A 24,377-nucleotide genomic window follows, 5' to 3' on the forward strand; every position below is an offset into this window, starting at 1 on the left:
TTATTTACATGACTCTTTCTTGGATATGGACAATTACTGCCCTAAACTGCTATCCCTGCCTGATGTATTCATTCCAGCAGAATTTTTGGAATTGTAGACTTCACTGTCTCTAAGATGCATAATAACATTAACCATATGCAGCGTTTCTGAATTTCATGTTTGTGACATGGTGATACATGCAAATGTGTAGATCACCATGGGAAAACAATCACTATGAGGTTTGTGCATTTGGTGAACACCTGTGTTATCTAAGTTTGACTTTATCAGATGGAAGGACAAACTTGGAAGAATAGAAACAGTGATGAAATGTAATATAATAATTATGTAATCATATAAGTAGTAAAATAAAACTGAATAAATTAGTTTTATTAAAAAAACAAAGCTTTTAACACAGAGTATTAAAGTACTAAACTACATCAGTAGGTTTTTCATTACTTACTTTGAAACAAGGTCCCATTAAGTTGCCTAAGCTGGATTCTTGATTGGCTTGCATAACAGCTATGATCTACCAGTAGTTGCAAGATTTTTTTAATTCTAAGATGGTGGCAAATATAAGCGCTCAGGATAAAATGCCTTCTACTTTGACTATTCTATCTCTGGCTGGAATTTGTACTATGTAAATTGAAGTTGATGGTAAGAAATAGAAATGAACTGCAATATAATTAGCCACATGTTCAAGGATGTAAAAATACTGTACTCTGCAATGTAGTGCATTTTATGAATTACATGAGATGTTCTATATTTCATAATTAGACAAAATGTTTGATGATATTGTCCACCTGATTGCTAATTTGTCTAAGCATAATTAGGATAGGATAAGGTATACTGTTCGCATTAGATACTTAATGCATTTGTCACTTATGCTTTCACCTTAGGGCAGACTCATCAGAATGTAACTCCAAGGGAAATTGAGCAGCTACATTCATAGGGAAAACAATCCAGAATATTATACAAAATGCTTCAATGTTAGGCAGTAAAAAGGCAAAAAGAAGGCAAAGATACCAGAGATGGACTCAGAGATTGCACAAGTCTTTCTGTGGCTGAAGGTATATATATCACTTCCTTCAATCATAAGACAGTGGTCCTTATTGCTGATGACAAAAAGGATATTGTAGAAATTTATCTCTAAAGTTGTAAACCAGAGCACAATCTTAATCACAAAAAGTAGTCAATTATTTCTTTTCCTGAGCAATTTGAGGTTCCCAGGTAAAAGATTAATTTCCAAAGACTGAATGGTATTTCTAATATCAAGGAATAAAGAATTTTGTTTAATCTTGATGAATAGAAATCATTTTTCCTGAATTTCAAGACTGTCAAAAATTCTTTTGAGAATGTTCTGTCATATCATACCATCATTTATAGTTTGTGGAGAGATTAACTACTACAATTCATTGTCTTGCTTGAGAAAAGATATGGTCCTGCTGCTCAGTGGCAGGTGGAGACTCACAGCTTTATAGTTTTTGGTATGCTGTCCACCAAAATAAATCATGGCAATATAAGCATGAAAAGTCAACTTTTTGATTTAAAAAAAAATCTAAAATTTTATACACATTATAATGGCTCTTGTATCAGAGAAAAAAACAGGCAAAATTATATACTGCATATAATCTATAATTATGTTGGAATACATACAGATATCTTCTCATAATATGGAACATAATGTTTGCTAGTCTACAAGATGTTTGAAAACAGTTAAACAATGTAAAACACATGTACAAAGATTTTTTTAAAAATATACATTATAATTACAAAATAGCATCCAATTAAAAATACCTTTGTTAGAAAAATGGCAAAATGGACTATATGCATCAAAACTTTAAATACATAAAGGCTACTGGTAAAATTACAATTAGCCAAAATTCAGTTTTCAGGTCATAGTATGCCACAATTTTTAGAAACAAAACAAAAAAACAACAAAACAGAGGAGACAAAAGATGACCTACAAAAATAGTAACCTATGGGCATATAAGAGATACATTTCAATTCACCTGTGCATCTAACATGGTGCAAAATAATGACTTATCAGTTAATGAAAAGATAGCATTAGATTCCCATACTATTGCTTATAAGAACATACAGAATTATATGAGTATATTTACAAGAGAACTTTGAAATATGTAATCCAGATATATTTAAAGAGTGAGTTTATTGGGCCGGGGATTTAGCTCAGTGGTTCTGTTGCCTGCTTGGCAAGTGCAAGGTCCCGAGTTCAATCTCCAGTACAAAAAAAAAAAGTTTATTTATATTTTAGGACATCTTCTCTAGTTGTGCACTTTCTGGAAAAATAATTCATATTTTATTTTCATATAACTTACCTGTATAGGTTTGCACTACATGAGAAATGTTCAAAGGAGTTTTAAATATAAGTTACAACTGGGAACTTTGTATGTTCATAGGGTTCTGACCTGATATGAATTTTACATGTAGGATAACTGAACAACTGTGTATACCCCTTATATAAATGGTTTCTCATAATGCTGTGTTCATTTCTAATATGAATAACACCAAAATGGGTATAGAGGTGTCCCCACAAAATATACATTGATATGTTTCTCCACTATGCAGTTCCATGTTTGCATCGGAAGTCATGTAAAAATGAAGATTTCGGGCCAGGGATTTGGCTGTGGTGCCTGAGCCTGCCTCACAAGCACAAGGTCCTGAGTTCAATCCCTGGTACCAAGACAAAAAAAAAAGACTTCTTAGTCTGTATTTATACTGATGCTTCTTGTGAATTTGCACACATTTTCTGAGAGAATAGAATCAGAAAATGCTCTCACATTACTAAGCTAGGGTTTCTCTTTAGTGTGAATTCCTTCACATATTTCAAGTTAAGTGAAAAAATTGAAGGGTGTCCCATATTGATTATATACATATGGCTCCTTTCCCATGTGAATTCTTTCATGTATCTGAATGCATTGAGAAAAATTAAACATTTTCCACACTGCTCACATATGTTCAGATTCTACTATGAATATTTCCACGTATGTAATGATACCTGTTTATATTGACTTTATATTGCTTACAAAGAAAAGGTTTGCCTCTACTATGAGTCTTTTCATGTCAGTATAATCCCTTTATATATTTACAGTCAACTCCGTTCTTACTTTTTCAATGTACATGATGATGACTGAAGTAAAGACTTTTCCACATTGCTTGTGTACACAGGGTTCCTCTCTGGTATAATTTCTTTCATGTATTTGACAATATCCCTGCGTACTGAATGCACTGCCATATAGTTACATATACAACATTTCTACTCAGTGTGAGGCCTTCATGTATTTGACAATTTCCATGTGTGTTGAAAGCTTTCCCACATTGCTTACTTACATAGGGATTTGACCTAGTGTGGATTCTTTCATGTTTTTGGTAAGTACAGCGTCTACTGAAAGCTTTACCACACTGCTTACATACATAAGGTTTCTCCCCGGTGTGAGTTCTTTCATGTATGTGACAATTACCATGCGTCCTGAAAGCTTTCCCACATTGTTTACATACATAGGGTTTTTCCCCAGTGTGAGTTCTTTCATGTATTTGACAATTACCAAGTGTGCTAAAAGCTTTCCCACATTGATTACATACATAGGGCTTCTCCCCAGTGTGAAGTCTTTCATGTTTTTGACAATTACCTTGTCTGCTGAAGGCTTTCCCACACTGCTTACATACATAGGGCTTTTCCCCAGTGTGAGTTCTTTCATGTTTTTGACAATGACTGTATGTTCTGAAAGCTTTCCCACACTGCTTACATATATAGGGTCTCTCCCCAGTGTGAGTTCTTTCATGTGTCTGACAATTGTCTTGTCTGCTGAAGGCTTTCCCACATTGTTTACATACATAGGGCTTCTCCCCAGTGTGAGTTCTTTCATGTATTTGACAATTACTGTGTGTTCTGAAAGCTTTCCCACACTGCTTACACACATAGGGCTTCTCCCCAGTGTGAGTTCTTTCATGTCTTTGACAATGACTGTGTGTGCTGAAAGCTTTCCCACACTGCTTACACACATAGGGTTTTTCTCCAGTGTGAGCTCTTTCATGTATCTGAATGTCATGGAGAGAATTAAAAGCTTTTCCACATTGTATACATACATAGGTATTTACTTCACTGTGATTTCTTTCACAGATTTGAACAAAGTTGGTTGTACTGAAGGCTTTCATATCTTGTTTATATACAAAAGGTTTCTCTTCAGTGTTACTTCTTTCAATGTCTGTAGAGTAGGATTTTCCACCTTGCTTATATTCATAGGGTTTATTTCTAGGATTTGCTTTTGTTTGTTTCTGAAAGGACTGGAAGGCAGTGGAGGTGTTCCCATGTTTGTTAGATAGCATCTCTTTAAATCCCTGACACTCATAGGATTCCAGTCTAGTGTTGGCCATGATGGGGACATTAGACAATGAATGATTAATCAGGGGCTTTCTATAAGCAAAGCTTTCACCTGGTTTGGTACCAACCACTTTCATGTGCACATTAGTATCTGGAGTCCAAAAAAACGTTTCTCCATGTTGTTGACATAATTTATATTGACAGCATTTCTCTCCTTCACTTCTATAAAAGAATAAAAAGATAACAAAAAAACCAATCACATTAATTAAATTGTTTTGTTATTAATGATTTACTAGGAGAAGGTCTGGTTTGATGCCCCTTGGATTATTTGATTTTAAATTCACAGTATACTCTGGATGATGCTGTGAAAACAGCTTTCAACAAAACAGTAGTAATTCACTTGGGAGTTTGTAATAGACATGTTTGTCATACATTTGAAGAACTGGTACATATGCATCCCATATGTTATTTTTGATATCTTTTCCTCCAAGATTTTAACACCTCCTGCTTCCACTGAGCCTTTTCAGCCTTCTCCAAAATGCCTGCCTCTCTTCTCTCTCCTTTATTTTACTCCTTCATTCTTATTTTGTATCTCTTATACAAAATATATCATATGAAACTGAAATTTCTCTGTCTGACTTATTTAATATTATGGGTTCCAGATCCATTCATTTTTGGGTAAAATGACATCATTTCATTGTCCTTTATGGCTGAATACTATTCCGTAATGTATGTATGCCATATTTTTTTCAGTCCTGGTGACTGAAGTCAGGATTTCAGCACTGAGCTACAACCCCAGTCTTATTTATTTTTTGAGACAGTCACTGAGGCAATCATTAAACTGCCCAGACTGAGCATAAATGTATGATTTTGCTGCCTAGCTTCCCAAGGTGCTAGGATTCCAACCATCCATTATCATACCTGGGCTATTTCATATTTCCTTAATCTACTCATCTGTGAATGGGTATCTAGGCTGTTTCCAAGGCTTAGCTATTGTGAGTTGTGCTGTTATAAACATGAGTATGGATATATCAGTATAATATAATTATTTTAACTTTAGGGATTACATACCTAGGAGAATTAATGGAACTTCTATTTTTTCTTTTTTGAGGAATCTCTACACATATTTCCATAGAAATTATACTACATGATATTTCCATGAACAGTATAGGGATGAACATAATAATATTTTGGAATATGAATGGATGAGTGCTTTGGGGGATTTCTTGAAAACAGTTATTATCAAAACAGTGGCATTCATTTGCATTTTGAATAGTTTCACAAGGTTAGCAATTTTGGAAATACTGAGTGTACACAGCACATTTAAATACATAAAGCATTCCTTACATAATATGTCTGATATGCAACTGGTCTTTAAAAAATACTCATGTATATATAATTAAATATCCTGAACATAACTCTTTGTCTAAACACAAAATTTATATACACCGATAGTCAATGCCTAAATAGAATTTCATACAACATTTTTACAATCTTGAGCATGGAAAGTAACTTGTTTTTTTCTGATACATTAGATAATGTCACTTGTGGCATACTGTCAGTACTCCCTAAGTTTCAGATATTGGAATATATTAAATATTCAACTGTCAGGTTATACTCAACATGCATGCATCTTTGGAGAGATTTTTTGAGATTAAAGAAATATGAACATGGCTTCACTTGTACAGTATGATTAGTTTTAGTATGTCTACTCATACTATTTTAAGAAACATTATTTTTCTTGTGAGTGCAAATTACCTTAAATTTCTCCTGCAATTTTTGTACTCATCTTCAATTTGCTGGTCATCCCAGTTTCTTCCTAAAGTGTAGAAACAGAAATGTAGTGATGAGTTACTATATTACATAACATTTAATAGATTCATTAGATATGTGGTATGATGTGACCAAGCTTGGAAGATCCATCAAAATGTTTCCATATTCCAATTAAGGAAACTGTACTGATACACAATAACCAGTGGTCTCTGATTACATAAATGAGAAAGTGATTTACTCTTTACCTATAGCAGCCACATTCCTAAAGTTTTCCCACATCACATCTCTGTAGAGCTTCTTTTGGGATGGATCTAGCAAAGCCCACTCCTCCATGGTGAAGTTCACAGCCACATCCTCAAAGGTCACTGCCTCCTAAATCATGAGAAATATATTTTCAGAAGAGTGAGATTCACAACATGAAACATCTCAACTCTACTCATAAAGCTGAAATGAGGCTGAGTCCTCCAAATGCTTACTTCACATCTTGGTCATATCCTCTAGCCATATGCACATGTTACTAAACTTGCTGCTTTGGAATTTATTGCTAAAGCAATAGCAGAATGAAAACACTGTTCTTCTGCTGGTTAACCGCAGTTTTATTTGTATGCTGTCTCTAAAGCATGGTTCATAGAGGGAGCCTACAAGATCAGCATCCAAGTAAAACAACTGGGTAAATGAATATCTAATGAATTGCTGACAGATTATAGAAAATACCTTTTCTCACTTATTTTTTTAGAGAATTGATTCCTTATCTGATTCTATCCAGACAGCATTTTGAAACTTGAACCTAATTTCTTAGATAAAGCCTTAATTGGACACTAAGTGAAATTCGTGAATGATAATTAAAAATGTCAATGAAAATGGTGTTTACTGTAGAATGTTTAAGAAGAATGAAATTAGATTGATGAAGACATTATCTTATAGTTCAATGACATGAAATGGTCACTTGTCTCAGAGATACAAAAATTTCTAAGATGGCATAAGAAAGAGAAATGGGGCCATGAGCTTCTAAGACTCTTGAAATTTTTCAAGTGAAAATCCTGTACTTTGTAGGTTAATAATATTGTTAGTGGGTGGGGAACTCAGTTAGATTCCAGATAGCAAATTATCTGAAATCCAGAAAAAATGAGGAATGCTTTGAAGGTGAAATTTTAGAAAGTAATTTTGTTTGTAATTATGCAGTTGGCTGAAATATTATGTCCTTCCACTGGACCTATGTGAATTGAAGAGAGCTGACATTGAATTAATCATCAAAGACACAGAGCAAATTATGGGAATATACTACAGTCTTTCATGAACATGCCCAAATGATGAGGTGACCAAAATTTTATGGCTGGTCAACACATGGCAGCACAAGAAGTTTGAGGCCTCCAGATGAGGTATGCAAGTTCCACTATAGTGAGATAGCCTTGCCCCATACATTGCCATGAACCTTTTGCATTGGCTGCTTTTGGGTTCTTTTCTCATTAAATGGTAAGAGCAATGTTATGTTTAGATGTGTTTAGATGTCCCCCCAAAGCCTCATGCAGTCTATGGAGTTTTTTCAGAGGTGGCTGGATCTAGAGTGTATGACACTGGGGCTAGGCTCAAGGGCACTATGATGAAGGGTATGAGTGCTACCTGCCCTAAGTAGTCTGGATAAGATAAAAGGGGCAGAAAGATGTTGTTATGGTCTCTTGCTTGTTTTGCTACCTTCTGCCTGCCATGAAGTATTTCTTCTCTGTGATACCCATCTGCCATGCCACTCTGCCTTGGAGCCAGTCAATTATGGACTGAAACCTCTACAAACTGTGAGCTAAATAAACCTTTCCCTCTTTAACTTTGTGTGTTGGATCTTTTGTCTCAGCAATGAGAAAAAAGTAAGTTAAGCAAGTTAAGTGTCTTCCTGAGTCCTGTGATTTATTCCAAGAAATCAGGAAGAAAAAAAAATTAGAACAGAAGGGTAGATTGTGAGAATGTGAAATTTGTAGCCAAGTTGGGTAAAAGTGGGTTACACTGGAACCCAAATTTGACTAGTGTAAGACAAAAAAGAGTCCTAACAGAATAGCAAGATTATATCTGAAGATTCAGACATTAATTTGAGATAGTGTCAAAATCGAGTGAAATTTTTAAGCAACAGATGATGTTTCTTGCAGTGAAAAAACATGTAAGTATAGAAAGATACTACATATTGATTGTAAGAAGCACTGTGGGTAAAATCTGTTCACTTGTATCCTTGAATGCAATATTTTACACTGTAAATACTACAGCCCACATCAGTCCCAAATTTGGCAGTGCACCACAGTTCAGGATAACTACACCTACACTGAACATCTTTTCTGGATCTACCCCAGAACTTTATTTTACTTTAGATTCTGTTTTCACAACGGGCAGAACAAATTCTATACTGACAGACATCTGGCCATGAACTTATGCTAAATCAAACATATTACTGAAGAGGGGGTAAATGGTTTCCCAATATTCATACAAATTATAGCGGCCTCTTGTTTTATATATTAATTACACATAGGTGTAGATTCCAAAGAGCCCACAATGATTATCCACAAAGATATGTAGATATTCCTAACAAAACCTTAAGTAAAACATTCAAATATCCCTGATAATATTGGCACAGTATAATATAAAACTTAAAATTGCACATATTCAAAACTATTTGAAGCTCCATTGCTATAGTGGTAACTCTTCAAAGGCATTTCTTGTCTATATGCTTTTTCCTTTTCACCTGTGTTCCTTTATGTCCCAGAAGCTCTCAAGGCAGTGCAATTGGACAGGACTTTTTAGACACCACTTTTGGTGAGTGCTCCAGTATTTTGTCTCCCTGAGGACATAGAAGTCATGGACAGAGACAATCATTAAGGAGGCATGATTAATTAAGAAATATAAATTTCCCAGCCAGGCTAGACAGCAATGGCATAGATCTAGTATTCTAGCTAAAGACACATATATGCCTTTTGTCTCATGTCCAGCTGTGTGATATTGGGATCTCTATCCTCTGGTGCATCTGCAAATTATGTGTCAAATAAAACCAGACTTTATAAAATCATTAGAAAGTTAAAGAATCTAATTTATAGACAATATCGGGCATGTAGTAATCCCTCAGTTTCTAAGTGTGTGGTAACAGGGCATCAAATACCAGCTTGCAATTTTGATGTGGTTGCAAGATGAGTATTTCTAGTGTTAAAAACACACACAATGCAAGCAGGTATTGACTATATAGAAGAGCTAGAGAGGTAAAACGTATCTCATCCAATTTCACGTACATTTTGAGTTTTCCAAAGCAAAAGACCAATGAGGACAGGGCTGCACTAGACAGTGAAGAGGTGGATGAAAGTAGAAATAATAAGGCAGGAGTATTTGTTTTTGAGAATATGAAATTTATTGGTAGAGAACTCAATAGAATGGTCTCACTAGCAGTCAGATTTTGGAGGTAAGTGAAGAGAGATGGCACTGCTAAAACCTATATTCATTTTGGAGAAGAAATGGGGAGAAGGGAGAGAAATTGATTTAGGAAAGGTATTACATGGGTCTATGACTATAAAGTGGATTCTTGGCATCATACCATGGTGATACTACTCATTTCCTGTGATAACATCTTAATCTGTCTCTTCAACATTCTTCCATCCCATGTGATACTTGGCTGTGGTTCTGGGAGGTAAACATAAAAAGCTCAAGGGCCTGATGACATCATAAAGTCATTCATGAAAATAGGACCAATTTTTGCTTCTGTTATTGATCTTTTAATATTTGCTATACGTGATCTCAATATACAAGGTAGTCAAATTTGTATTTTCTTCTTGGATATTTACCTCTCATTTTCTTCATAACATCTAGAGTTTCATTATTTTTCTAAATTCTAAATGGAATACTTACGTTTCTAACCCATATAACTTCTTGGTGTGGATTATAAGTCAGTATATTGCTTGGGAAAACATTAAGCCATAAACAATCCCTAATACTGCTCAATATACAGTATATCCTCATATAATTGACTTGTGCTCTGAATGGCTAAGCTTTCCCAAATTTCATGTGTTAAATCCTACTCCCCAATATGATGGAATGAGATGGTGGAGACACTGGGAATGAATAGTCATGAAGTCAGAACTCTTAATAATGTGATACACATACACATAAGAGACTAAAATCCATCTGGCTATGTGAGGACACAGCTAGAAGACACCATCTATACTTTACTAAACATTTGTTTGTGTTTTGATCTTGGACTTATTATCCTTCAGAATTCCGAACTATAATTATTTCTTGAAAACACCTTCTTGATATTTTTGGTTAGGGCAGCTGCAATGTACAAAAACAGAAGCTTTAAACATTTTGTTGGTGAATGGTATACCAGCAATAATGGTAATATCCAGATAGTGAAAAGTGGTATTTCCATTTGCTATTCCAATCTGAATGATTTACCTATCCACATGTAGGTAGTCACCAATTTTCCTTCCCTTACTAAACCATGAAATTACTGCCATGGGTGGGTAATGGAAGTTCATGAATGGAGCGCTGCTTCACTCAGTCAGCACCAATACGAAACCTATGACAAAAATCTCTACATGGAATTCAAAACAACTACCTAGGGACCCAGGGACAGGGTCCAAGAGACATACATGCAGCTTTATCTAATACATTCAAAATCTCAGTAAGAAAATCTTTAGTAAAAAGCAAAAATCATGCAATAGTTATAATGATAAAAGTATTTAAAACAAAAAATACAGAACATTTTTTGAACATATTTTTAGCTTACTGTCTTGGGAGGAATGATCTGATAAAATGTAAATTATTTCCCACATTATCTCCCCAAAGTAATTTTATCACATTTCCAATGAATCAAGTATAAAAATGATTAAAATATTCCCATTCTTTTTCAGAAATTAAAGTAAGGCAAAACTATAATGCCTTGCTAAAAAAGCAGTAAATGCTTGAATTTTTACATATTTATAGCCATAGTCATTTTAAATTTCCTTCATTTGACAATTTAAAATTCATTTCATTGAGACAACATGGTCAAATAAAATTATATATATTGAAATTGTACAATTAAATATGTCACTATATGTCTATATTGAGAAATGACTCTCACAACCTGTCTTGTTAGCATCTCTATCAACTAATACAGTTATTTTTGAGCATGGGATGAAAATACTAAAAGCTACTGTTAGCAATTTCAAACCTACGTAGGATAGTGTAACATTCAACATAATCATCAGATCTCCAGAGCCTGTTTGTACTGTGTAAAAAAAATTGCACCTTTTCATTAATCTTTTCATAGTTTCACACATGTCAACGATGACTAAACTCTCTCCTTGTGTTTAGTGCACTATTGTAGATGCTTAGTACAAATGTGATCACGCTGTAATTTTTATGCTTGAAGTATTTCATTTAATGATCTCCATGTTAATACATATTGAAATGAATGGCAAGATGTCCTTTTTTGAGATTAAATATTCCATTGTATAATAAACTATACTATTTATATGCACTCAAACATTTTATAAAATAAAAAAGGCTCGAAATGCCATGTTCTGTATGCTTTGTTGCAAGGTTCTGTAGGCTTTGTTTCAAGGTTTTGAGGTTAGTTGCAACATGCTGATTCTGCCATTTGTAGATGAACTTATTGATGTTTTTATGGAAAGATCACTACGAAAATCCTCTACAATGGTATATTCCATTCCTACACTTCTCTTTCCTGCATGAAATGAGAGTAACCAGGTTTCCTTCCCATGCCTTTCTGTAATGCTGTATCTGCCTTTCTATAGGTTGAACAAGGACTGAAGCCTCTGAAATTGACTCAAAGTAATCCTTCCCTCCTTTTAAACTGTGCCAGATTTATTTTTATTAGCAACTGAAAAGTCACTAACAGAACCACTGAAGTGGATTTATATTGTTTTCATACCATGAGTATTGTGACTAATTCTTCAGTGGACACAGGAAAAGAATATAAATATGTTTTCCAGATTCTGATTTCAGTATAATTTTTTTAAATTTAATTTTATTGGTATAATTCAGGTATATAAAATGATCACATTCATCGTAAGGAATCTGTACTTGTACATGATGTATCTTGATTCCTTTTTTTTCCAGTTCCCCTCCCCTCCATTCAATCCCTCTTCCCCTCCTTATTTACAAAAGCTGTTTCCAGTTTTTCCTTCTTTTCACATTTTTTCTTTTTCCTTCTTTCCTTTCCTGCTCCCATCTCTGTAGTTTCCCCTTCCTTTTGAACAATTTTTTTTGGTACCAGGGATTGAACTCAGGACTTTGCGCTTGCCAGGCAGGTGTGGTACCACTCAGCTAAATCCCCGGTCCCAACAATTTTTTATTTCACATTGTCCATTATACATTTTGGTCCCCATTTACACTTTCAGTGTCTTACATCAGAGAGACAATGTGATATTTACATATGTGTGCCCGATTTATTTCACTTAAGAGTATAGCTTCAAGATGCTTCCATTTAGCTATAAATGTTTCATTTATCCTTCTTTATGGCTGAGTAATATCCTCATTGTACAGAAAAAACACATTTTTTTAAATCCATTCATCAGTTGATGGGGATTTGGGCTGTTTCCAAGATTTGGCTATTACAAACTGTGTCTCTATAAACATGGGTGCACATATATTGCTGTGCCATGGTGCTTTTAATTCTTTTGGGAAGATACCCAGAAGAGGAATAGCTGGGTCAAATGGGACCACTAATCCTAGTTTTCTGAGCAATCTTCACACCGATTTCCATAGTGGTTGCATCAGTCTGCACTCCTACCAACAGTGGAGAAAGGTTACTTTTTCCCCCAGTCCTGCTAGCATTTGTAGTTGGTTGATTTCTTGATAGTAGCCAGTCTTCCTGGAGTGAGATGGTATCTCAGTGTTGTCTTCAATCATCAGAGCTATATTTTATTTTTTTCCCATTAAGTTTATTGGTACATTTCAGGTACATATTATGATCACATTTATTATTGATAACTTGTACCTGTACATGATATAACTTGGTTCTTGTTTTTTTCCCCATTCCCCTTTCTTCCCTCCTACCCCCCCCACCTCAGTGTTGTTTTCATTTGCCTCTCCTGAATGACCAGTGATGTTGAGCATTTTTTCATATATTTACTTGTCAATTGTATTTTTTCATCTGAGAAGGGTCTGTTCATTTCAGATGCCCAGATTTGGACTGTGTCTTTAAATGTGGGAGATCTGATTTTTTCGATTCTTTGTGTTTTCTAGATATTAGTCCTTTATCTTTCCCACTCTGTGGGCTGTCTTTTCACTTTGTTTATTTCTTTTATAGTTCAAAAGCTTTTTAATAGGATGAGATCCCAGTTGTTGATTCTTTGTGTTATTTCCTGTGCAGTCTGGGTTCATGAAGTCTTTGCCTATCCCTATGTCCTCAGGAGTACTACCTATTTTTTTCTTCCAGCAGATTTAATATTTGTTTTAATATTTAGATCTCTGATCCATTTTGATTTTAGTTTAGTGCATGGTAAGAGACATGGATCTAATTTTAGTCTTCGGCATGTAGAAAGCCAATTTTTCCAGCACCAATTATTAAAGAGGTTATCCTTCTTCCAGTGAATGTGTTTGGCCACTATGTCAAAGATAAGGTAGCTGAGTCTATGGGGTTGTTTCCATATCTTCTAGTCTGTTCCACTGATCTTCAGGTCTGTTTTTCTGCCATTACACTGGTTTTTATCACAGTAGCTTTGTAGCATAATTTTAAGTCAGGGATTGTGATGCCTTGACTTTCTTGTCCAGAATTGCCTTTGCTATTCTAGGTTCCAAATGTATTTTAGGATTGTTTTCTCTAATTCTATGAGATAGGCTGTTGGAATTTTGGTCAGCATTGCATTAAATCTGTATAATAACTTTATGTTATTATAAGTATGGCCATTTTCACTATATTGGTTCTTCCAACCTAAGAAAAAGGGATGTTTTTCCATTTTCTGATATCTTCTTTGATCTCTTTTTTTCAGAGTACCATAGGTTTCAATATAGAGGTCTTTTACTTCATTAGCGTGATTCCTAAGTATTTTTCTTTCGTTTTTATGCTGTTCTGAAAGGTGTTGTTTCTCTAATTTTTCTCTCAGTGAGTTTGTGTACAGGAAGGCTACTGATTTTTGAGTGATGACTTTATATCCAGCTATGCTACTGAATTTGGTTAATAAACATACAGTGGGCAGCTTTGTCTTGTTCCTGATTTTAGAGTGAAAGCTTTCAGTTTTTGTCTATTTAGTAGGATGTTGGGTGTTGGTTTGTCATGGATGACTTTTATCACATTGAGATAAAGACCAGTTATTCCATTTTCCTGCAGGGGTTTTATCATGAATGGGTGTTGAACTTTGTCAAATGCTTTCTCTGCATCTATTGAGATGATCATATGATTTTTGTCTTTGGCTCTGTTGATATGGTGTATTTGATTTATTGATTTGCATATGTTGAACCATCCCCCTTCATTACTGGGATGAATCCTACTTGATCATGGTATATAATCCTCTTGATGATTTGCTGCAATGTTTGCCAGTATCTGACTAAGGATTTTTACCTCTATGTTCATTAAGGAGATTGGTCTGTAGTTCTCCTTTTCAGCTGGGCCTTTCTCCTTTTGTTTCCAGGAATGATTTTGGGAGTGTTGCTTCTCTTTCTATTTCATTAGAGTTTGAGGAGAGTTGGCATTAGATCTCTAAATTTCTTGTAGAATTTAGCAGCAAAACCATTAGGACATAGGCTTTTCTTTATTGCTAAGTCTCTCTCTCTCTCTTTCTCTGGCAGGATCTTGCTTCATAGTTCAGGCTGGCCCTGAACTTACTATGTAGCTCAGGCTGGCCTCAAACTTGTGGTGATGCTCCTGTCTCAGCTTCTCCAGTGTTGGGATTACAGGCATGCACCATCATGCCTAGCTATTAAATTTTTAATTACATTTTCATTTCAGTTGCTGATATTGGGTTATTTGGAATTTTAATATCTTGTTTCAGCTTTGGTGATTCATATTTATCTAGGAATCTGTCCATTTCTTCTATGTTCTCCATCTTATTAGAGTACAAGTTCTCAAAGTAAGTACTGATGATCTGGATTTCCACAGGACTATTGTGATTTCACCCTTTTAATTCCTTATTGCATGAATTTGGGTCTTTTCTTTCCTTTGTTCATAAGGTAATTTCTGATTTGATCCTTATAATTTCCTCCCTTGTATGAGCTTTGGGGATGACTTGTTCTTTGTCTAGAAGCTTGAGGTTCAACATTAGGTTATTTATTTGCGCTTGTTCTGTTTTCCTGTGAGAATTCACTGCTATAAATTTCCCTCTTAGGACTGCTTTCATTGTGTCCTATAAGCTGTAGTATGTTGTATTGGTACTATCATTTAATTGTAGATATTGTTTAATTTCTCCTTTAATTTCACCTGTGACCGGCTAATTAGTAGGATCTTATTTAATTTCCATGTGTTTATGGAGTTTTTCTGGTTTCTTTTGCTATTGATTTTCAATTTAATTGCACAAAAATTTAACGGCACTATGGTCAGATAATATGCATGAGATGATTTAAATTTCTTTGCATTTACCTAAGCATGTTCTATGGGGTAGTATGTGGTCTATTTTGGAGAATGTTCCAAGTGTAGCTGAGAAAAATGTATATTCTGATGTTGTGGGGTGGAACACTCTAGACATCTACTAAGCCCTGAACTTATTGAAATAAGATGGCAACCCCTCCACACTCTAGTCCTTGAGAGACTATGTGGGAACTGTTCCCCTGCACTCACCAATTGTTGACACTGGGAGGGGCAATTCAAGAAGCAGTGTCTTGTGGTCTCACTGCTGTCTCTGATGACATAAAATTCTTCCAATCTAATTCCAGTCTCCATTTCCTAGTGCACAGCAAAACTGTTTTTGTTGACTACCCCTCACTGTTGACTACACATCACTGCACGGGCTGTGTTGCTGAGCAATTTCTTCTGTAGTAATGGATCTTATTTTCTTCTCCTTTGTCTGTTGCCTCACAGTTCCCTGTACCCTTCACATTCAGTTTGCTGTCCGAGTTGATGTTTTCCAGGCTCCAGGCACTTGTCTTGGAGAAGCTGTGTTGCTGGCACTCATCATTCTGTCATCTTGCCTGTGAAGATCTTCAGTGCAATTTCAATTCAACTCAAAATTTTTCTTTTTCTTTCCTTCTTAAGTTTTCTTAATAATGTGGCTAAACTCAGATAATTCCATATGCTGGCAAGGTTCTGCAACTAATCTACCACATCCCCAGACCTCAATGACACCTTTGTATATTTGTGCATCTGGCAACAAAAATTTGATGCATAGCCCATTTCCTTTTCTAAACACAAGTGTTCAAATTTGGTAAATCACAGAGAAAAGGGTTTAATTTGTCTCACAAAATCATGAAAGGTAGGTAGGCCAAACTCACTAAGGCTTTACTCAGTTCTCTCACACTGGTATTTCCTCCTCACATTTTAAGAACAGAATATTTGCAATGCTGTATGTTACACTGATGCTGACCCAAATTTGATTCATTCTCATCCATTTATTTCCCATTCCACAAAAACACTAGCTCTTTAAATTATCCACAGAAAACTATATTTTTGATCCCCATTCATTTAAAATTTAGTAACAATTTGTTTTGTACTTTTTTCTTCCTAAGTAGTTAGTAGAGAAATGTGTCTGTTTCTTCATCTTAAGACTGGAACTGAAGCTGCAACCAGCCAGGAGAGACAAGCACGTTGAAGCTCAGCGGCCTTCCACGGCCACGCCCACGGCACTGTGAGGTCCAGAGGCATCTTGCAGCCCACCCCCACCCGACGCTCTCTAAACTGTAACCAGCCAGGAGAGACAAGCACCTTGAAGCTCCGCGGCAGTCCCGGGCCACGCCCACGGCACGGTGAGGTCCGCTTAGCCACGCCCAGTCGTGGGCCCGCCCCCCACCGTGCTCCGCCTACCTTCTGGCTTTTCTGCTACCTGGTCCCACACTACAGAGGCACAGGAGATTATAAAGACCCTTGTCCTGAGCACCACAAAATAGGGCAGAAGTTAGTAACAGAAAGAGGACCTCTCAGGCTCCTCGATGAAAACTGAAGCTCAGCAGAAAAGAAAAGTAAAGAAAATCTCTACAATAAAGGCACATCAGACCACTGTACTTGGTCTGCTGCTGGCTTGCTGAGACTCATTGACTTGTATATGCACAGGGATTCCTACATTGCCTACTGTGACAGCAGAGACATACCCTGAAGGAGGCCCATAACTTCTACTGCTATTTGCAAAAAACAAAAAAAAAAAGAAAAAAAATTTTTTTTTCTTATTTTTAATTCTTAATTTTTATTTTTTCCTACCCTTCAAAGTTTTGCTTTTCTTTTCTTTCTTTCATCTTTTCTTTCTCTCTCTCTCTCTCTCACTCATTCTCTCGCTGTCCCACATTGCTCATCTCCCCATTTGTTCCTTTCTGCACTGAATTTGGATTTCTCCCTTATTTTTTTCTTCTCTTTTTCCTTCTCTTGATTATCATTAGGTTTAAAGGAAAGTAAATTTCGTATCTAGCCTCCCTGTTGCTGTTGGATGATTCTATTCACATCTTTGTTCTTTCATTCTGCCTTTTTCTCTTGCCTTTAACAACTTCTTAGAGTTTGTGATCTTTCTGTGTCTTCTGGCCTCACTGCTAATCTTACCTGATCTTTCTACAGGTCCCTCCCTCCCCAACTCCTTTTAACTCATCCTGAAGGGGAAAGATGCTATATTGAGGAGTTTATTCATTATAAACTTATGTTGGGTTGGTCCTTGGTTTTAATTGAACTCACATAGTTAAAAGTGATAGATTAATAGCTACCACAAATAGTCATTTTCTAAGCTGTGCTTGATGCGATGGTATTGCTGACTATGTCATTTGGGCTAACATGTTGTGACTGATCTAATTAGTTTTCTTTCCTGGTATAAAAAAAATAAAATAGCTTCAGAGTCATTAGAGTCTCAAAACCCAAACACAAGCTATATCTGGAAGACATTCCTGAAAAGCAATCATTCCACAAGGGTTTCAAACACAAGGAACAAAGATACCTACATTAAGCAATTTTTAAATATCAACCCAGGAATTAAACCAAGGACAGTACCAAAAACAAAAATGAAAATACACTTAAGCAAGGCACAAATGCAGGCTTCCATGCCACAAAAAGGAAATTCTGGGGGAAATGAGGTGGAAAAGTCTGATAAGCAACCACTTGGACACCTTGAACTGAAAGCACAAGAAGTAACAAAGCAGATGCATGAGGCTCTAGAAAATTTCAAAAGAGAAATAATCTCCCAGATAAATACAGAGATGGTGAGCAGAGTGAAAGACATGATTAGAAGCTCTAGAGCAGAAACAGATAGGAAAATAGATGAGATCAGAAACATGCTGGAAGCCACGAATGCCCAGCATAAGAAAGAAATGGAAAACATGATCGCCCAACATAAAGAAATGGAATCCATGGAACACATTCAAACAGATATCCAGGAGATTAAAAACTCCATTGAAAGCATGCAGAGCAGACTAAGAGAATCTGAAGACAGAATATCAGATATAGAAGACAGGAGGGCAGTTAAGGACCATGAAAACAGAGATTTCTTAAAGATAGTAAGGGACCATGAGAAATCAATCCAACAGCTGCTATATGATGCAAAGAAGAATAACATAAGACTCGTAGAAGTCCATGAAAAAACAGGAGAAAGTACAACTGACATAAAAAAACTGTTCACAGAAGTAATAGAAGAAAACTTCCCAGACAGAGGTAGAGAATTGGACATACAGGTAAGTGAGGCATATAGAACTCCAACCAGCCATGACCAAAAAAAATCTATACCTAGACATATTATTATATGTCAAGATCCCAGAAACCCAACAGAAGAACAAAATTCTACAGGCAGTTAAAGAAAAGAAACAAATCACCTACAAAGGAAAGCCCATCAGAATCACAGCAGATTTCTGAACACAAACCCTCAAATCAAGGAGAGCCTGGAGTGAAGTATTTCAAGCCCTGAAAGAAAATAACTTCCAACCTAGACTGTTGTATCCTACAAAATTATCTTTCAAAATCAAGGGGGAAATTAGATACTTCCATGACAAAGAACACCTGAGAAATTTCGTGAACACCAAACCAGCACTCCAAACAATTTTAAGCAATATTCTAGAAAAAGACAATGAAGGTCACAACTCCAAGAGGGCCAACAGAGAGAAGGCACCACGCAAGGTAAGACACTAAAGGGAAAGGGGGGAAAATAAAAAATAAAAGAGCCAGCAAGAGTAAAACATCATGACAAGGATGTGTCCACATCTGTCAATTACAACTATCAATGTTAATGGCCTCAATTCACCAATCAAAAGAAACAGACTGACAGAATGGATTAAGAAACAAAACCCAGCAATATGCTGTGTACAAGAAACACACCTAACTCAAAAGGAAATCCACAGACTGAAAGTAAAAGGACGGAAAACAGTTCTCCATGCCAGAGGAACCCAGAAAAAAGCAGGCATAGCAATCTTTTTTGCAGACAAAGTAGATTTCAAACCAAAACTAATTAAGAGAGACAAAGATAGTCACTACATCCTTGTGAAAGGAACAATCCAAGAGGAAGAGATGACAATCCTAAATATATATGCACCAAATACGAGGGCCCCCAACTATACAAAACAAATATTAATGGACATGAAAAACCAAATAAGCACTAATACAATTGTAGTGGGGGACCTCAACACCCCTCTATCACAAATAGATCAACTGGAAAAAAAATTAACAATGAAAATCTAGAAGTGAACCAAGCTATTGAACAAATGGACTTAACAGATGTTTACAGAGTGTTCCACCCCACAAAATCAGAATACACATTCTTTTCAGCTGCACACTAGTCATTCTCCAAAATAGATCACATGCTAGCTCATAGGACATATCTAAGTAAATATAAAAGAATCAAAGTTATCCCCTGTATATTATCAGACCATAGTGCAATACAATTGGAGATCAATAACATAAGAAACCGCAAAACTCCCACAAACACATGGAAATTGAACCACACCCTCCTCAACAACCAATGGGTGACAGAGGAAATTAAAGAAGAAATTAGACAGTTTCTACAAGTAAATGATAATGCCAGTACAACATACAGCAACTTGTATCTTCCCCTCAATGCCTTCTAAGTCTACTTCCCAGAGGGTAAACATGCTATATTAAAGGGATCATTTATTGCAAAGATAATTCTGGCTGGTCCTTGATTTGGATATATAACCACAAGGTTCAAGGTGACAGATTAATAATTATCACTATTTGTCACTTTCCAAACTACGTTTGATGCTATTGTTGATACTGATTGTATTACTCTGGCCAAGGTGATGTGATTTTTTTTTGTGGTTTTTTTGGTACCAGGGATTTAACTCGGGTCCTTGTGCTTGTGCAGCAGGCAATGAAACCACTGAGCTAAATCCCTGGCCCATGTGATTGTTTTAGTTAGTGGTCCTTACTGTTACGCCAAAACCAAGATTGCCTGCGGGGAATTACAGACTAAAAGCTCAAAGATCAACCCAAGAATTAAACCAAAAACATCAACAATAATAAAACAAAAATGAGAAGACACCTCAACAACACGCAAACCCAGACTTCCAGCTCATCAAAGGCAAATCCAGAGGGCAATGAAGTGGAAAAAATCCAAAAGTCAACAACCTGGATTCCCTGAACTGATAACAAGGCAAATAATAAAACAGATGAATGAGGCTCTAGAAAAATTCAAAGGAGAAATAATTTCCTAGATAAGAACAGAGATGGAGACCAAACTGAAAGACATGCTTAGAGATTCTAGAACAGAAATAGATTAAAAAAAAAGATTGAGGAGCTCAAGAAAACATGAATGCCCAGAATAGGAAAAAAATGGAATCTATGAAGCTGATTCAAACAGATATTCAAGAGATTAAACACTCCATTGAAAGTATACACAGCAGAATGAACCAAGGAAGATAGAATATCTCATATAGAAGACAAGGTTGCAGTTAGCAATGATGAAAAGAGATTTCTTAAAAATAGCAAGGTAGCAAGGGACTATGAGAAATCAATCCAGTAGTTGCTGGATGACATGAAGAAGAATAACATAAAGCTGATTGGAGTCAATGAAAAAGCAGGATAGGGTGCAATGACATTAAAAAAAAGCTTCATAGAGGTAATTGCAGAAAACTTCCCAAGCAGGGAAAAAGAACATAACATAGTGATAAGTGAGGCATATAGGACACCAACTAGCCATGATCAAAACAATCTACACCTAGGCACATAATAGTGAAGATTCCAGAAATTCAACAGAAGAACAAAATATTAAAAGCAATCAGAGAAAAGAAACGAATTACATAGATGGGGATGTAGCTCTGTGGCACCAGCTTGCCTTGCAAGTGCAAAGTCCTGAGTTCGATCTCTGGTACCAAAAAAAAAAAAAAGAAACAAGTTACATGCAAAGGAAAGCCCATCAGAATCACAGCAGACATCTAACACAAGCCTTCAAGTCAAGAAGACACTGGAGTGAAGTATTTTCAGCCCCCCAAAAGAAAACAATTTTCAATACAGATTAATGTATCCTGATAAGTTATCTTTCAAAATCCACGGAGAAATAAGATACGTTCAGGACAAAGAACAACTGAGGAACTTCATGAATACCAAACCAGCACTCCAAAAAATTCTAAACAATATCCTAGAATATGACAAGGAGGATTACAACTCCATGAACCCTAGCAGAATGAAGCCATTAGGTAAGGCAAGAAATTAAATAGAAAGGGGGAAAAATTAAAAAATAAAAGCCAACAACAGGAAAATATCATGACAATAAGTCAACACATATCAGTTATAACTGTCAATGTTAATGGTCTCAATTTACCAATCAAAAGAAATAGACTGGCAGAATGGATCAAGAAGCAAGTCCAACAGTATGCTGCATACAAGAGACACATTTAATTCAAAAAGAAATTCATAGAGTGAAAGTTAAGGATGAAAAACAATACTCTATGCAACAGGAACCCGGAAGAAAGGAGGGGTAGCTATAGTATTTTCAGACAAAGTGGATTTCAAACCAAAACTAATTAAGAGAGAAAAAGAAGGTCACTATATCCTTGTAAAGGAAACAATCCAAGAGGAAGAGATGACAATCATAAATATATATGCCTTAAATACTAGTGCGGCCAACTATAGAAAACAAATATTAAGAAACATGAAAAATCAAATAAGCACAAATATAATAGTAATGGTGGACCTCAATACCCCACTGTCACAAATACACAGATCAATTAGACAAAAAGTCAATAACGAAATACTAGAATTGAACCAAACTTTTGAACAAAAGGACTTAAATGTCTACAGAGTATTCTACCCTACAAAATCAGAATACACATTCTTCTCAAATGTACATGGGTCATTCTCCAACATAGACCACATGCTAGCTCACAGAACATGCTTAAGTAAATGTAAAGGAATTCAAGTGATATCCTGCATATTATCAGACCATGACACAATAAAATTGGATATCAACAACAAAAGAAACCACAAAAACTCCATAAACACATGGAAATTGAATAACACCCTCTTGAACAACCAAAGGGTCACAAGGAAATTAAAGAAGTTTAGACAGTTTCTACAATCTAATGATAATGCCAATACAACAAAGCAGAATTTATGGGACACAATGAAGGCAGTCTTATGAGGGAAATTCATGTCCATATTAGGAAAACAGCAAGCTGAAATAAGCAACCAAATGCTGAACCTCAAGCTTCTAGAAAAAGAAGAGCAAGACAAACTCAAAGCTTGCACAAGGAAGGAAATTATAAAGATCAAAGCAGAAATCAATGCAATGGAGACAGAACAATACAAAAAAAAATCAACAAATCGAAGAGTTGGTGCTTTGGAAGAATAAATAAAATTGACAAACCCTTAGCCAACCTTATCAACAAAAGGAAAGAAAAGGCTCAAATTTTTGCAGTTAGGAATGAAAAGAGTGAAATTACAACAGATCCAGCAGAAATCCAGAGGATCATCAATACCTACCTTGAGAACGTGTACTCCAGTAAGATGGAAAACACAGAAAAAATGGACAGATTACTACATACATATTAATTACCAAAGTTGAACCAAGAAGATATAAAAATTATAAACAACTCAATATCAATCAATGAAATTGAAAATGTAATAAAAAACTTACCAACAAAGAAAAGCTCAGGTCCTGATGGCTTCGCTGCTGAATTTTACAAGAAATCTGAAGAAGAGATAATGCCACTACTTCACAGACTCTTTAATGAAATTGAAAGGGAAGCAATACTTCCAAATTCATTCCTGGAAGCATGGATTACTTTGATACCAAAAGCAGAGAAAGACCTAACCAAAACAGACTATAGGCTAATGTCCCTACTGAATACAGATGCAAAAACCCTCAATAAGATACTTGCAAATAGAATGTAAAAGACCATCAAGAAGATCATACACCCTGACCAAATGGGATTCATCCCAGGGATGCAAAGATGGTTCAACAGAAGTAAATCAATAAATGTAATACAGTATATTAATAGAGTCAAGGACAAAAACCATATGATCATCTCAATAGATGCAGAAAAAGCATTTGAAAAAAATCCAAAACTCATTCATGATAAAAACTCTACAAAAAATTGGAATATATGGTCTTTATCTCAAGCTGACAAAAGCCATCTATGCAAAACCAACAGGCAATAGCATATTAAATGGTCAAAAACTGAAATCTTTCATGCTAAAATCAGGAACAAGACAAGGATGCCCACTATCACTACTCCTGTTCAATATAATTCTGGAAACATTAGCCACAGCAATTAGGCAAGAGAAAGAAATAAAAGGAGTAAGAATAAGAAATGAAGAAGTTAAACTGTCATTATTTACAGATGACATGATACTCTATATAGAAGATCCCAAAAACTCCACCAAAAGACTTTTAGACTTAATCACCAAATTCAGTAAAGTAGCTGGATACAAGGTTAACACTCAAATATCAATAGCCTTCCTCTACAGAAACAACAGATTCACTGAGAGAGAAACTGGAGAAACAACTCCTTTCACAATACCACCCTAAAAAATGAAATACCTAGGAATCAATCCAACAAAAGAAGTAAAAGACTTCTACTTCAAAAACTATAGCCTTCTGAAAAAGATCAAAAAGGGTATCAGAAAATGGAAAGACATCCCTTGTTCCTGGGTAGGAAGAACCGATATAGTGAAAATGGCCATATTTCCAAAACTGCTATATAGATTCGGTGCAATCCCAATTGAAATTCTAATGGCATACTTTGCAGACCT

At 35.7% G+C, this 24,377-nt stretch overlaps 1 protein-coding gene across 7 annotated transcripts in view; it reads right to left on the reverse strand.

Annotated features, from left to right (window-relative positions):
• Positions 1–340: 340 nt before the first annotated feature.
• LOC110351136 (uncharacterized) overlaps positions 341–24,377 on the reverse strand; it is an 86,904-nt gene continuing 62,867 nt past the window's right edge. For 4 of the 7 annotated variants that reach the window (XM_087181985.1, XM_087181986.1, XM_087181987.1 and 1 more), the window contains exons 3-5: positions 6,337–6,463; positions 6,077–6,137; positions 341–4,540 (exon numbers count right to left, since the gene is read on the reverse strand). In XM_087181985.1, the coding sequence (XP_087038111.1) occupies positions 3,190–4,540; positions 6,077–6,137; positions 6,337–6,463 (1,539 nt within the window). In that variant the 3' untranslated portion in view covers positions 341–3,189. Of the gene's footprint in view, positions 4,541–6,076; positions 6,138–6,336; positions 6,464–8,813; positions 8,910–24,377 lie in introns of all 7 variants that reach the window. The other 3 variants (XM_021266303.2, XM_087181989.1, XM_087181990.1) reach the window with 2 other exon arrangements.

This window comes from Heterocephalus glaber, unplaced genomic scaffold (genome assembly GCF_053883595.1).
Source record: "Heterocephalus glaber isolate CG9 unplaced genomic scaffold, H.glaber_assembly_v1.0 deba00001472, whole genome shotgun sequence".
Lineage (NCBI taxonomy): Eukaryota > Metazoa > Chordata > Mammalia > Rodentia > Bathyergidae > Heterocephalus > Heterocephalus glaber.